Consider the following 14,206-nt stretch of genomic DNA (forward strand, 5'->3'; position numbering starts at 1 on the left):
GGGGACCAGCGCGGGGGCCCCGCGGCCATACCTTGTGATACAGGTGGGGGCTGGAAAGCGGGTTGGGGGACGCAGAAGGGATGGCCGGGGAGGACACGTGGTGGACGGCCTTCAGCGCTGGAGCAGCTTCGATGCCCGCCTGTCTACAGGGCACGGGGGCCACACCGAGCGTCGGGGGCGGGATAGTAAACCTGGTCTGGGGGAGAGGACCAGAGACGGCGTGAGCGCGAACGCGACACGGCTCTTACCAGGAGCCCTGAGAAGGACCCCACTCACAGCCACGCCTCAGTCTGTGTGACTACAGCCTCACAACAGGCTCCTCAGTCTGACTGACTGCAGCCTCACAACAGGCTCCTCAGTCTGACTGACTGCAGCCTCACAACAGGCTCCTCAGTCTGTCTCTGACTACAAACTTACAACAAACTCCACAGTCTATGTCTGACTACAACCTCACAACAGGCTTCTCACTCTCTGACTTCAAGCTCACAACAGGCCCCTTGGTCTGTCCAACTATAATCTCACAACAGGCTCCTCAGTCTGTGTCTGATTACAACCTCACAACAGTCTGCTCTGAAGCACAATGACAACATGAAGATGTCCAAGTCACCCAAGCCATGAGGTTTTGGTGAACAAAAAATTCAAGAGAACTACAATTATCGGAGAAACTGTCCCTTGAGTCTCCGGGTAGCACCCCGGGTCAAGCAGGGTAAGAGGCCCCGGGCCAGTTGGAGCGAAGGCGTGCAGACGGGACGACCCCCACCTCCGCTCCCCTCCCATTTCTGCAGCACCTTCCCATCAGGGCAGAGATGCTGGCTCGGGAGCCCCGCCCCTGCTTTTCCAGACCCTCTCTGCTCTCATCTTAACTGTCCGCATTCGCTCCCAAGACCTCAGGAGGGTGGCTGTGGCCTCCTGGGGAACAGCTATGGCAGGAGCTGGTCTCAGGGATGGCACCCCTTCCTCACGCTTCCTCCCACCCAGGGCCTCTCTTCAGTGGGGGCTGTGTGCCCCCAGGAGCACAAAGAGCCCATTCCCGGGGTCTCTGACAGCTCTGTGCCCTGGCTGGTGTCGCCACTGCATCCTGATGTGGGAGACTTCACCGCGAGTGAGACACTCAAGAGACTGTGCACGTGAGGTTTGCAAGTGGGGTTTCCCTCAGTCACTTCCCCACTGGAAGTGACATTTGCAGTTTGGCGATAAAATGAGAAAGTGAGCTTTGAGCTTTTTGTCTTAAACCTTGAACGATGACTCCCCGGGTTGCCTAGTGACTCAGACTCCACGCTCCCAACGTTGGGGGCCCAAGTTCAATCCCTGGTCAGGGAGCTAGATTTCACATGCCACAACTAAGACCCAGAGAAGCCAAGTAAAGTGAATAAATATTTTGCTTAAGAAAAAAAAAATCCCTTGAGTGGCCTTAGCTTTTGCCTCACTACCTGTGCAGGTGACAGGACCAGAGGCAGCACGTGGCCCTGACGCCGCCCTGGAGGTGCATGGGCAGCACCTGCACACGGCTCTCGAGGGAGCCGGCCAAGCAGAGGCCAGCCCCATGCCTGCCTGTAGAGGCTCTCGCCCGCGTGCAGGCACCGCCTCCGTGGTCCTCGTCCACACTGAAGGCACCGTCTCCGCGGTCCTCGTCCACACTGAGGGCACCGCCTCCGCGATCCTCGTCCACACTGCAGGCACCGCCTCCGCGGTCCTCGTCCACACTGCAGGCACTGCCTCTGCGGTTCTTGCTCACTAAGGCGCCAGTGAAAGATTTCGGGGGGCTGTGTCCTGCGCCTGCTGCCTCCGCACCCCCTTAGCCTGGGGTATGTCCTGAGAACGCCCTACCTACAAGGGGAGCCCAGCAAAGCAGAGAGACATGGCGACATGCAGGCACCCCCATCATCTTCTGCTCAGATTACAACCGCTTGTGAAAGCCGACTCTACTTCAGAAGTGCATTAATGTGATGAGTTTCATACACATGGAGTTGATGTGTATTTGGGAAGTAGCTACAAATCTAAAACATCAAAAATTACCTCTAAAAGACTACCGTTTAGACTACTTTCGTCTAAATTTTTTGGAAAAGGACATACTGTAATAGAAACAACTCTACAGAGCATGTAGCGAATGACGCAGAGAAGTCAAGTTGGCATCAAATCGGAGTGGCAGTGCAAACGATGAGATTCTTCGAGGAGATCGAGGCCCGTGCCCCTCTCGGGCGAGGGACAGCACCAGGGGCCCTCTGAGCACAAGCCCAGGACAGTGGCCTCATGAAGCGCACCAACATCACTTGCAGAAAGACCACGTGGACCTCGTCAAGATCCAGTACTGGGCCACTCAGAGTCCCCCGGTGCAAACACAGCATATGGTGAAGCTCAAGAACTTCTACAGAACGACCGGACTCACATTCTATCAACCCAAGGATGAGAACGTCTTACAGGACAGACGTATCTGTTCCAAGAATGTCTAAGGTCCTCTCTCTAATCTAACGTGTTGGTCAGTTCTACCACGCGCAGCACCTTGGACCTGGTCCCCGGCCGTCACTGGCAAGGGCCCAGCCAGCCACATACCTGGGTGTTCGTTGTCATGACCAACGTCCTGGATGTGGTGGACTGTGGTTTCCCACTCGGCATGGGCAGGGCGGTGGGCAGGCTGGCCAGCAGCGGGGTGGGCGTCTGGAGGCTGAACTGGTACACGCTGGGTGTCGTGCAGGGCGGCGTGTCCGAGTCCTGGGGGGACAAGAGGAGGGCTGCACCCGAGGTTCGTGCCTCTCAGAGCAACAGGAGCAGCCATGGGCGAGCCCCAGGGGGTCCCAGGATGCGGCCTGCCCCCCTCTGCCCAGGGCTCCTCCTGGTCAGGTCAAAACTGAAGAACATCATGGAATCACAGCTGAGACGTCCCAACCTCTGGTCTCATCTCCCCCTAAGTTTGTACACCATGACCCCCGGCAGCCCTCCGGCTCAGAGGGCGCCACTCACGATGTCGCTGCCGGAAAGCGAGGACACAGAGGAGGCGGATGAGCCGGACGACCGGAGCTGCGGGCCGGGCAGGGACAGGGTCAGGCGCGGGCCCAAGGGAGGCTCAGGGTCTCGTCGAGGAGGCTGGTCCCCCTCGCACACGCCCATCCGCTCTGCGGTCTTGACCCTGTTGTCTGTGGGAGGAAGGTAGAGCTGTCATGCTCCTCAGCCTGAGGCCCCACTGTGCCTGACGCTGTGCATGAGGCCGACAAAGCCAGCTGCTAGTTTCACTTCACATCAATCAATTTAAGTTACATCTCAGCCACTGGAGCACACTTAACTATGTTCAAAACAACACGGGTGTACAGGTCCACCTGAGTTACACAGAGCCTGGCCCTGAGGCGCTTCAGGTGTGAACACACACTGCACGCAGAGCACATGGCACGAGAGACCCAGCAGCTTTGGGTGCTGACTACCCATTCAGATGACAATATTCTGAGCACTCAGCTGAATAAAACAGACTACTAAAATTAATTTCTCCTGCTTCTTTCCACTTACAATGCAGCTCCTGGGAACTTCAGAACTGCCATGTGTGCACAGCACTGGCCTAAACCTTACAGCTTTTAACTCTTACAGGAAACAAGCTGCTTTCTTAGTATGGACGGTTTGTTACTAGAAGACAGACACTGCTCTGCGGGCGTGTCAGGACGTGCAGAGCCACAGGAGGGATGGCCTCTCACCGGGGTCTGGCGCTCCGTGGACCCTGCCGCCCCACTTCTCCTTGATCCACGTCCGGTAGTCAATCACCTCCTGAGTCACCTTGATGATCCTCCCTAAGGTGCTGCGGAAGGGTAAGGGTACGCGGGTGTGAGTGCAGCACAGAGCGTGCCGTGCGGCCAACCACCCTATCCAATAGCCACTTTACTTCCTAACACCGAGCTCTGCTAAGTGAAAGCTGGGGAAAGCTAAGGTAATCTTACAACTGACTTCTGCTGTTTGAATCCAAACCTACATGGTACAGAAAAAGTGGGGGCACAGGTGCACAAGTCCTAGAACCTCCATCTGTCCACAAAGGACCGCCGAAGTCCCTGCCAGGTAGGGAAGCCCACCCCCCAGCCCCAGGGACACAGAGGCCCCGTTTCCCACCACATGGGGGAGACAGAGTGCCCAGAACAAGCCCAAAGCTTTGCCCGCAGACACCCAGGGGACAGGAGCCACCGAGTCCCCCGTGCCCCCACCACTGTGCCGGCTTCAGAGTCCGCGTCCTCCATAACCTCTGAGGATGGACGTACCGGCCCAGCTTCAGCAACCTCCTGCGACAGTCATCACCCCTGCTCCTCACTTCCCCTCAGCTTCTCCCTCCATCCCAGCCCCACCTCCAAGGGCACATAATCTGCAGTCAGGAAGAAACACTTCTCACCAGTTAAAAAGTGCACACCGGAAAAGTGAGCACTCAAAACAGGGGCAGGAAGAACCAGTGTGCAGGGAGGGGGGCAGGGGCAGGATGCGTCCCTCAGGGCTGACCAGTGTGCAGGGAGGGGCCTGGGGGCGGGGTGCATCCCTCAGGGCCAGACACCCACTTCTTGAGGGCAGCCGGAAAAAAGTATCATACTCCACAGCTTTAAAAGACAGAAATGACCTCCCTAAAACTAATACCGTGGGAAAATCCTAGCTTTCTAAATGAAAACCTTTCATCTCTTGACCACCGTGACCACCCTGAACCCCTGAAAGGCCTTCCTTTCCCAGCGTTCTCAGGTCCTCCTAAAACAGGGCGGCAAACTCCATGGAGGCAAATGACAGGGGCAGCCGCCCCCAGGACGGGGTACCTTTCGGAGTCTCTGTTGGGGTAGGACCGGGCGAGCGGTGACACGGCGTGGCTGAGGACGATGTAGGCGTAGTCAAACACCTGCTTCACCTGCATGGCCCCGTAAGAGCTCCGGCCCACATCGTTTCCTGAGACAAGACAGCCATCGTCAGAGGTACGGCCTCTCACATTTGCAGACAGCAAATAAAATGAAGCAACACTGAAGTCATTAAGGGAGTCCAGGTAAGGAGCGGACTTTGTTGAAACAGCAGACTTTCCAAGCTCAATTTACATGTAACTCATTCCTCAAGTTCAGGTGGGGGTATTTTTCTTAGGAAATATATCCTTAAGCGCCAACATTTTCTCTTTTCCAGGTTTACTCATGTAGCTGCTCAATAACTGTTGGGTTTTCCTATTTTAATTACATTTCAGCAAACATTGAAGACAAAGGAACTGCCGGCCACTTAGCTGACCCAACGCAGACACGCCGGGGCTGGAGGCCTATCCTGGGGGAGGGAAATGCACTGCTGAGGAAGCGCCACACAGACCACGCGACCACAGAGGAGAGTCTTTCAGAAGACTTTTAAGAAATAAATTTCATACCCCAGGAGCCACAAATCAAAAACCATAAATCTGAAGGTGCTGAAAAACATACACATGAGCTAAACACTAGAAAAATACCAAATATAATGCAAGAGACAAAAGGCTTCCCAGGTGGCGCTAGTGCTAAAGAACCTGTCAGCCAATAAATGAGATAAAAGAGATGCAGGTTTGATCCCTGGGTCAGGAAGACCCTCTGGAGGAGGGCATGGCAACCCACTCCAGTATTCTTGCCTGGAGAACCCCATGGACAGAGAGGCCTGGCAGGCTACAGTCCATAGAGTCAGAAGGAGCTCAGACACGACTGAAGTGACTTAGCAGAAACACATACACACAAATAATAAAAAATACCAAATACAGATGCGAGAGACAGAAGTACAACATGTCAACAGAGAAAGGCTTCCCTGACCACAGAGGACCTTACAAAACCAGGGAGGACAGTGGACGGACAGACAAAGCGCGTGAGCTCACACAGAAAACCATGAAGGGCTCTGCAACCAGAGCGGACCATCTCACCACCTGGCCTGTCGCCTGCTGCCTCTGACTTTATCACCCACAAAGAGCGGCCTGTCACCTAATAAACCCTCCACAAACACCTGTGGGACTGACAAGCATCCATGTGCTTCACCTCAGCCATCTTAAAGAAAAGTACAGTAAGTGAAAATGGACATGTCTGGCCTTACCAGGTGGGCAAAGATTTCAAAGACAGTCAGCAAAGATGTGGGAAACGCACCTTAACCTGGGGCTCTGCAAGGCAGCCAGCCTTATATCGGAACCTCCCTCTGCATACAGAATAGGACTCTCAGGTTTACTGTTAAAGTAACAGACAGCAAAGCTGTCTGTATTATGTGATGCCATACAATTAACTGGATCAGGAAATGGCAACCGCTCCAGTATGCTTGCCTGGAGAATCCCATGAATAGAGGAGCTTGGTGGGCTACAGTCCACGGGGTCGCAGAGAATCGACCAGGACTGAGCACACACGCCAATTAATAAGGAGGCAACACTCAATGTTAATATCCACATGTGGAAGACTGGAGAAGAGAGCGCAAAAGGGGAGGGGATTACGGCACACTTCACTCTCCTATGTGACAAGCTTCCGGGAAACAGATGGTTTTTATGACGGACAGGTAATACATTTCTATTCAGAAAAAATGGAAGTTTTTTTCTTAATTCACACTTTCTACATTTCTCTGATTACAGAAAGTAAACAAAGTTGCAACTTTACGGTAAGTTATTTAGAAGTATTAACAAGGAATCCTGACGTGCCAACCCTGACCCCGGTAGTGCAGCAGGACTCTACATGAGACCCAGTGACTGCCCGTGGCGGGGCGCCTGTGAATGCTCCCCGGCTGGCACTGGCGGCCAGAGTACAGTGCCTGCAGACGGGGGCCCGCACAGAGCAAGGTCCTTACCAGGCAGCAGGGGGTCCTCAATGCACAGCATCGACGGTCTGTACCCGCTGGTCATGGCTTTCATGATCTCCTCTTTGGCGATATAGGCACCTCCTTCTTTTATTCTGATACCAGTTTTCAAGTAATTAAAATTTCTTCCATAGAGTTCAAAAAATTCCACGAGCAGCATCCCAAGGTTCTCATCCGCTCTCCGGGCGTCAATTCTCGGATGCAGCTGTGAAAGCGAGGCACCCCAGTTTGTGTGGATTGTGGGCACTGCAGACACGGCACACGCAGCGAGCTCAGACGGCCGGCCCAGGACGCAGTCAGGGGCCCTCATCCACCCACCACCACTGGAGCCTGGATCGCTTGTCAACCAAGGGTGTTCAAGAGAAAGAAAATCTGCTCATCTGAATTTTTAAATTATACGCCAATCCTTTGAAATTCAGAAGCCACACATTTCTACACAGACATCTGATTAACCCCCAATTCCCAAATAGTGGTAGGTGAGTGGACCATATTCTGTACAATGCAGAGTCACCTAGATGGCGGAGGCAGTTTTATAGATACTAGTATTAATTCCGTTATTCTGAAATGCAACCAGCAGGGGGCAGTGTGAGCCTGAAGAGCATCACTGCTCAAAATGAAAGGCCTAACTCTGTGAACGGCCACCAGCTCTGCGCCAGCATTTACGGCAAACTCGCCTTGTTGCCCGGCACACAGCTCAGCCTCAGCTCCACTCCACCTGTCCCTGCAGCAGCTAATGGATTTATTCTGAAGCTGAGCCGCTGTCTACTGACCCTCCTGAGTCACTAAAAGGCTCAGGAATCTGAGTGCACGGCCCACTGTGACGGCCTCAAGCTGTGAATTTAAACAAGTTAAAACAAACCAAACATTCAGCTTGCCGGTCCTGCCAGAGCCCCACAGGCTCATGCGGCCATCCCACCGGACCAGCAAACAGCACCACCCGCGCTGCTGGACAGTGATGGTCAAGAACAGGAACATTGAGTCCAAGTCCCGGCAGAAGCACAGCGGCTGAAAGCACTCACAGCACAGTGGCCGTGGAGGAAGCTCGGCTCCCAGGCTGCAGGCATGTCCGGGCTCAGGAGCCCTCACGCAGGCTCAGCGCCGTGGTCCTGCTGCTGTCTGGCCTTCTCCCTCCTCTGTCTCCCCGCCTGAGCGCTACCCAGGGCAAGCAAGTGAGCCTCGACCTCCGTGAGCCCCGGCATGGATCAGACGATGCAGTGGGCACAGGACGGAGGTGGGAAGGGCCGGGCACCAAGGGGGTGGAGCTGACAGTGGCCGCCCCGCCCAGGCCCGGGTGGCCTCCACAGGGTCACTGAGCCAGGGACCCAGCATCACGAGAGTGGGCAGGTCACACTACAAAGCTGCCAAGACAGTTCAGGTAAGTGGGAGGAAATAAATTAAGGACACAGCTCATGCTTAGTTCTTAAAAAAAAAAAAAGGTCCGACACCTCGGGTAGAAGGGCTCTAAGGGCAGCATGAGAGAGGTGCAGCAAGGACGCGGCAGAGAGAGCCCGACCTGCCCGCGGGCCCTCACGGGGCCTCCTGAGAGGCGCGCGGAGGAGACCCCGGGGTGCAGGGCGCTGGGCCCAGCCGCTCCACCATCAGCAGTGCTGACAGTATCGAAACAAATGACCCAAGTCTCGACACAAAACCCTCAGCGCCACCACAGACACAGAACAGAGGAGCAGCGCTGTGCGGCCAGAACACAGCAGAGGGGCTGACAAGTGTAAACAGCACGATCACGCCTCGACTCACAGAGACCGCGTGTCAGAAACGCAGCACAAGGGCAGGTCATCGGCGCGGCACAGCATTTAATACTCAGGTTCCCTAACAGGTCTTTCCACGCTACTCAACAAAATACGGGCAACAGATAAAGACGAAATACCAACTTCTCATCACTCAGGAAAAAGCTCTCTTTTTTCCCCCCCCCGTATGTGGGACTCGACTTTTTTTCTGAGGCGAATTTTTCAGTATAAATTGACAGTCAAGAACCAAGAAAAGGCTTTCACTGTCTCTCAAGGCATGTCTTCCAATTTTTCTAAACATAATGTTTCTTCAGAGTTAGGTCAATATATACTTGATTGATATAATGAGATAAGCCCTCTAACAGTTACAACAGACACACAAAAAAACAAGTGCAAAGGAAAAAAGTATTGATCAAAAGTTTCATCATCAAGATTAGAAGTCAATTTTTACTACATCAAAACAGAGCTGTGCAGGGACACCAAAGACCTGGAAGCCAAGAAGCAACTGGTCAGAACACCAGGGAAAAATGACTCCCATGTCAGCCTCAAGGTCAAGGGTTCTTGAGACAAAGTGTACTCACCTGCAGAAAGCTAATGGCCATTAAAATGAGGCTGTACGAGCTAATCCCGCCTGTAAAAACTTCATTCAGGTCCCTCTGCAGGAGGAACTGTTTCAGTACTAAAATCAAGTAAGGCAGCAATGAATATTTCTGCAAATTCCAAAAGAAAGACAGCATCTGGTTAGTTACTGTGGCTTTGAAGAGTCCGCACTGGGCAGACTCCACACACAGACAGGAAGCTCACTTCCTCGTCCTGCTCCTCAGGAGGCTCGAGGCCAGGCCTCCTCACTCCATGGGGGGCTCATTAGGGCCCTGCTGGGGGCGCCTCCCCAGATGATGGTTTAGTGTGGCTGAGGAGGGAGGCCTGCATGGAGACCCCAGGCCCAGGTGCGCAGGGAGTGAACAGGTGCTTCCTCCAAGTCCCTGCCCCCTCTCAGGCGCTGAGCACAGGGCTCTGTGGGTAAGGGAAGGTCCCAGAACCAGCAGGCAAAACGCCCACACTAAGGGGCACCCATGAGACAAGCAGTGGGGTGGGCAGCTCACGAGGCAGAAGGCCAGCAGGACGCAACACTGCCAAACGCAGGACAAGGGTGGAGAGCAGGGCGTGGGAACAAGGAGCGACTGGATCTGCGGAGGGGTGCAGGGGCCCGGCCGCCTCCGCTGCGCTCCAGCTCTGCTGTGGTAGAGGGGACTCTGCGGACAAGCCTGACAGCAGAGTGAGCGGCTCCCGAGGAGCAAGGCCTCAAACTGGGGGCAGAGGCAGGGTCCAGACAATGCAGCTCTCTGAACGGAGAAGGACGCGCCGCTTAACTGCACCACACACCTGGTCAGAGTTCAGAGTCCCTCAGCTCAAGGAACGCCTCCCATCCTGAGGCACTGAGACCTCCCCACCCCAGAGAAAGCAAACCTATGCTCCACTGTGATGTACTCAACTTGCAAATCCGGCACAACGAGCTGCAGGGATGGTCACTGTGTAATAACTAGAAGGATCTCTATAATGATGCACAAGTGTCTAAAATTATTAGGAAAGGAAGGCAAAGCTGCGAAACAGCTATGTAATTCCAAAGAAATAATACTCTAAGGTAAATCCATCTGTAACCATCTTTCTCATTAAAGATTATCATCAGTTTAAAGGTTTCAACATTTAAAAGGGAAACGTCAGCCAACTTAAGCCCCTTATCTGCATCGTGCTAACTTGCGGTGACAGCACCTTCATGTAATTCTTGATGAATTCCGCTGCCCGCACCCCGGTCTCCATGTTAAAGCTGATGTCGACTTTAACTTCCGTTTCCTGGTCTGTCAGTTTTATAATTGGTACCTGCAGAGATTTAATTTAGGAAACTTGCTTTAATAGGCAAAGTTGTTTATGGTCAGGTATCAAATGTTTCCCAAGTTATACAGGGAGTTTTCTCCTTAAACACAAAAGGAGTTTACACACACACACCCCATACTCATAGGATGAACCTCTGATCCTGGGAACTAGTAGTAACACTGCCAAACTCACATTCTGGGGGCTGCTCAGGACAGTCAGGCTGAGCTCCCTTGGCTGCTCTGTATGTAAACACCGATGCCCGCTCAGAGACCAGCAGCCACCCGGCACGAGGGACAGTGCCACGGAGGGGGCGGGGCCAAGACTGAGGAGCGTCACGGAGCAGGCCACTGACACAGGGCTCCTGGGCTGTGCGGAGCTCTGGACTTGGACAGACCCTGACACACACACCAGACAGGCCTGGTCATCCACCTTCTGCCTAAGGGAAGTATGTTTTTTCACATGTGGACATTTTTGGAATGGGAAAGGACCAGGCAAGTGTTTCTTTCTGAAGTGTAACTTGGCAAATGGTAACCTTTTCTATGTAATAAACGCCATGGTTTGATCACTGGGCCCCATTCTCCACAGAGGGCAGCCTCTGAATGCGCCCTGCTGCGGGTATGATTATCCCCTCCTTGCACGGCTTCACAAAGGAGGCCCAGTAGTGTATCTTAGTGCAGCGAGAGTTTAGTGCAGTGTTTGTAGTATAATGTGTACTCCAGACGGTCTCTAAACATATCGTCAGCTAGAAACCCTAACTACAAAACAACGCAAGTGCATTCACACGAGAAGTGAGCAGTCTTCAAACAGAACCGGTGCCCACCGCAAACCACGCCAGCCAATCCCACAGGCTGCAGCAGGTGGCCGTGCGCCCCCTGCTCGGGCGGGGCCCCCAGCAGCGGCACTCACCGTCGCCTTGTCCAAGACCTTGATGGAGCCCGGCTCAGCCACGTTGTGCTTCCGTAGGGCCTGCTCCAGCAGCTGCAGTGGGGGGCGCTCCCACTTCCCAAAGACCACTAGGTCGATGTCACTGGACGGGAGAGAAGCAAGCGTAAACCCCTGCTCCCCTATCTGCACGGCAACACACCGGCTGCAGGCCCACAGTGCTTCCAGGGCCGACATATCCCCCCAGCCTCTCCCTCTTAGTGAGAGAAAAGGAAGTTTGTGAACTAATAGTAACACGGGTGGAGAGCAGACGCTGACCGAGTCGCCGCACCACAAGGGGACCGTGGAGGCCTGCCCCTCCCATCTGAGTGGACCCGGACACCTGCGGTGGATCCAGCTCCCCACCAGCCTCGCCAATGCCACCCCAAAAATCCTGAGGCTGCAGTCTCTTCAGTCTCGGAGGATTGAACTGGCTTAGCAAAATGCAAGTTTTTAATAAAATGATGCACATTAAAAAACCCTTTATGAGGAAACGCTGGGGAATGGCTTTAAAATGCAAACACCTGTTTGATATTTTTCTATCAATTAAAAATCCTCACAAAATCCTATTCAAATGCAATTTTGCTTGAGTTTCATTAAGATGTAAAGGTATCTTTTCAAAAGCATCCAAAGAGCGCGGACTGCTTATGCTGCGCTGCTCCACAGCTCCCGTCTTCCCCACCTCCTCCTTCCTCATCCCCGTGAGCGGTCAGTGCGAGAGGAGAGGCAAAGCGACCAGGGCCATAACGGCCAAGTCGATGTCCGCTCCCTGCAATCTGCCCCGTGCGCTGCGGCCTTTCCCTTCAGTTTGCATTTCCAGCCTCAGACTTGCACACAAGGAAGCTGCTTTCAGCCTTCAGCACGCACACAGATGCCGCCCCTCAGCCCCAGCTTCATCCACCACACCCTCATCTGTGCAGAGTGGGCGCTCACCTGGTGGGAAGGTAGAGACCGGTGCTGAAGCTGCCGAATATCTGCACCTGCAACAGAGGGCGCGCGGCTCAGACCCGGGACAAGTGGGCAGCGCCCTCCGCCACTGTTCACTCGGCTCCTGCCCGGGGCCCCACTGACCGGAAAGCATCCTCTCAAGCCTTAAGTTAAAAGCCTGCCCCAAAAGGAATTCTCCGAAGCTCATAATCAAAAGACGAAACAGCCCCTGGTGGCACCCACAGCCACGCAGCACTGGTATCCAGGCTGTGAACAGCACAGGGCTCTGTCCCAGGGCACCCAAGGGCAGGGACGAAACTCCTGCGGTGGGGGCAGGGACGCCAGGGCACCAGAGGGCGGTCTCCCACTGCCCCCCACGTGCCCAGGGCCCACGGAGCGCGCCTCCATGAGCACATGTGATTCACTCACTGGGGAGGCAGTTTGCGAGCAAACGCTTCCAGGGTTCACACAATGGAACCCTACTATGCAGTCTGATGCAGGAAGGGGTAAACTTATCTTAGGGTATATTACAAACAAGGAAAATAATCACAAGATTCCAAAAAAGAATTCCCCAAGGCAGACAGTCCTCACACTTGAAGACGTCAGAAGCTCAGAACCACCAGTGGGGGTGGGGGGCGGCAAGCTGAGCAGAGCCCTACCCCCAGCCCAGGTTCCCGAGGTCACCCTCGGCAGGGGCGCAGGCCTCTCTAACAGGCTCCAGGTGAGGCCGCCGCCCTCCCAGCGCCACAGCGGGGGCCCCGCCCGCCGGGTCTGCGCAGGCCCGCAGACACACGGTGCCTGCAGTGGCACGGCACACGGCGCATATACCCACGTCGGCCGTCGGCCAGAGATCCTTGACCACGGTCTCGATCCTCCTCACCACTTCTCTTCTCATGGCAGCTTCTTCAGGACAAGGGGACATGAAGTTATAAAAGTCAATTATTTCCTCGTGAAGTCTAGCGGACAAAAGAGAAACACACTAGAGTTACCATTAGATGTAACCACACGTCTCGTTCTGTTATCAGATCAGCACGACACTAAGGCGTATCTCTGGCCACTTAAAATCCAGCTTCTTATTTCCTCTGGAGTGCAGGGTGAGATGACCCCTCTGTGGGGATGCAGTATGGCTTAGCACCCCAGAGTAACACGAGCGCATCGTACCAAAGCTTCCAACTGGTATCTGAAGTCTTATCCGAAAGGAGCGTCTCAGTGACGTGACGTTAAGAAACTGAGAAGATGAAGGGTGCTCCCAACGGAGGCAGGGCAGGGCCCCCAGTTACCCGGGGGTCTCACCTCAGCCAGATGTGCTCCAGGCCCAGGGGCGCCCTCATGGCGGGGTCCGAGACAGGCCAGGCCAGGAGAAGACACCTGACCTCAGGAGCCTGGCAGGCCCGAGTCTCAGCAGCCAGGTCTGCCCGGCCCACTGAGATAACGCCCCGGATCAGCAACAAGGGCCCAGGCCACGACTTGGGAGCCAGCGACCAAGGTGTGAGGGACACCAGTCAGTTCAGCCCTCCCCCGCTCCAGCGTTTCTAACCAAGATATAAAATAAAAAGCAGTGGTTTCAGGAGAGACCGGCGGGCTCCGAAAGCCACCTCACAGCCCAGCCCCCAGAGTCACTTCTCTGCCAGTCCCCTGGGGGAGCAACGTAGGGTCATCGTTCTGCTGGAAAGAAGGACATGTCACCCTCAGTTACTTTACGGGATTAAAGATAAGGGAGCAAATAACTTACTCCCAGAAATTATGTATCAAGTCAAATCTACCTGGTTCCATCCCAAGTTTGATTACTAGTATGGAAAAGAAGAAGTGAAATTCGTTCAATAATAACATCAACATCAGCTCAACAGTGAGTAAGACAGTCTACCTGAGAGCAGGTAAGACTTGGCGGAGCCAACTGGTGCCTAGCCATGAAGGTGAGGCCAGACAGCTGACATCTGGTCCTTCACCGACTCCAGCTCACAGCCAGCTGTGGCTCTCTT

General features: G+C 54.3%; 1 protein-coding gene across 2 annotated transcripts in view; it reads right to left on the reverse strand.

Annotated features, from left to right (window-relative positions):
• The window catches only part of TENT4A (terminal nucleotidyltransferase 4A), a 40,322-nt gene that overhangs the window by 2,640 nt on the left and 23,476 nt on the right, over positions 1–14,206 (reverse strand). For both annotated transcript variants that reach the window (XM_052659004.1, XM_052659003.1), the window contains exons 2-12: positions 13,060–13,183; positions 12,234–12,280; positions 11,286–11,406; positions 10,278–10,385; positions 9,089–9,217; positions 6,757–6,970; positions 4,764–4,890; positions 3,678–3,778; positions 2,959–3,131; positions 2,551–2,709; positions 32–196 (exon numbers count right to left, since the gene is read on the reverse strand). In XM_052659004.1, the coding sequence (XP_052514964.1) occupies positions 32–196; positions 2,551–2,709; positions 2,959–3,131; positions 3,678–3,778; positions 4,764–4,890; positions 6,757–6,970; positions 9,089–9,217; positions 10,278–10,385; positions 11,286–11,406; positions 12,234–12,280; positions 13,060–13,183 (1,468 nt within the window). The remainder of the gene's footprint in view (positions 1–31; positions 197–2,550; positions 2,710–2,958; positions 3,132–3,677; positions 3,779–4,763; positions 4,891–6,756; positions 6,971–9,088; positions 9,218–10,277; positions 10,386–11,285; positions 11,407–12,233; positions 12,281–13,059; positions 13,184–14,206) is intronic.

This window comes from Budorcas taxicolor, chromosome 20 (genome assembly GCF_023091745.1).
Source record: "Budorcas taxicolor isolate Tak-1 chromosome 20, Takin1.1, whole genome shotgun sequence".
NCBI classification, from domain to species: Eukaryota; Metazoa; Chordata; class Mammalia; order Artiodactyla; family Bovidae; genus Budorcas; species Budorcas taxicolor.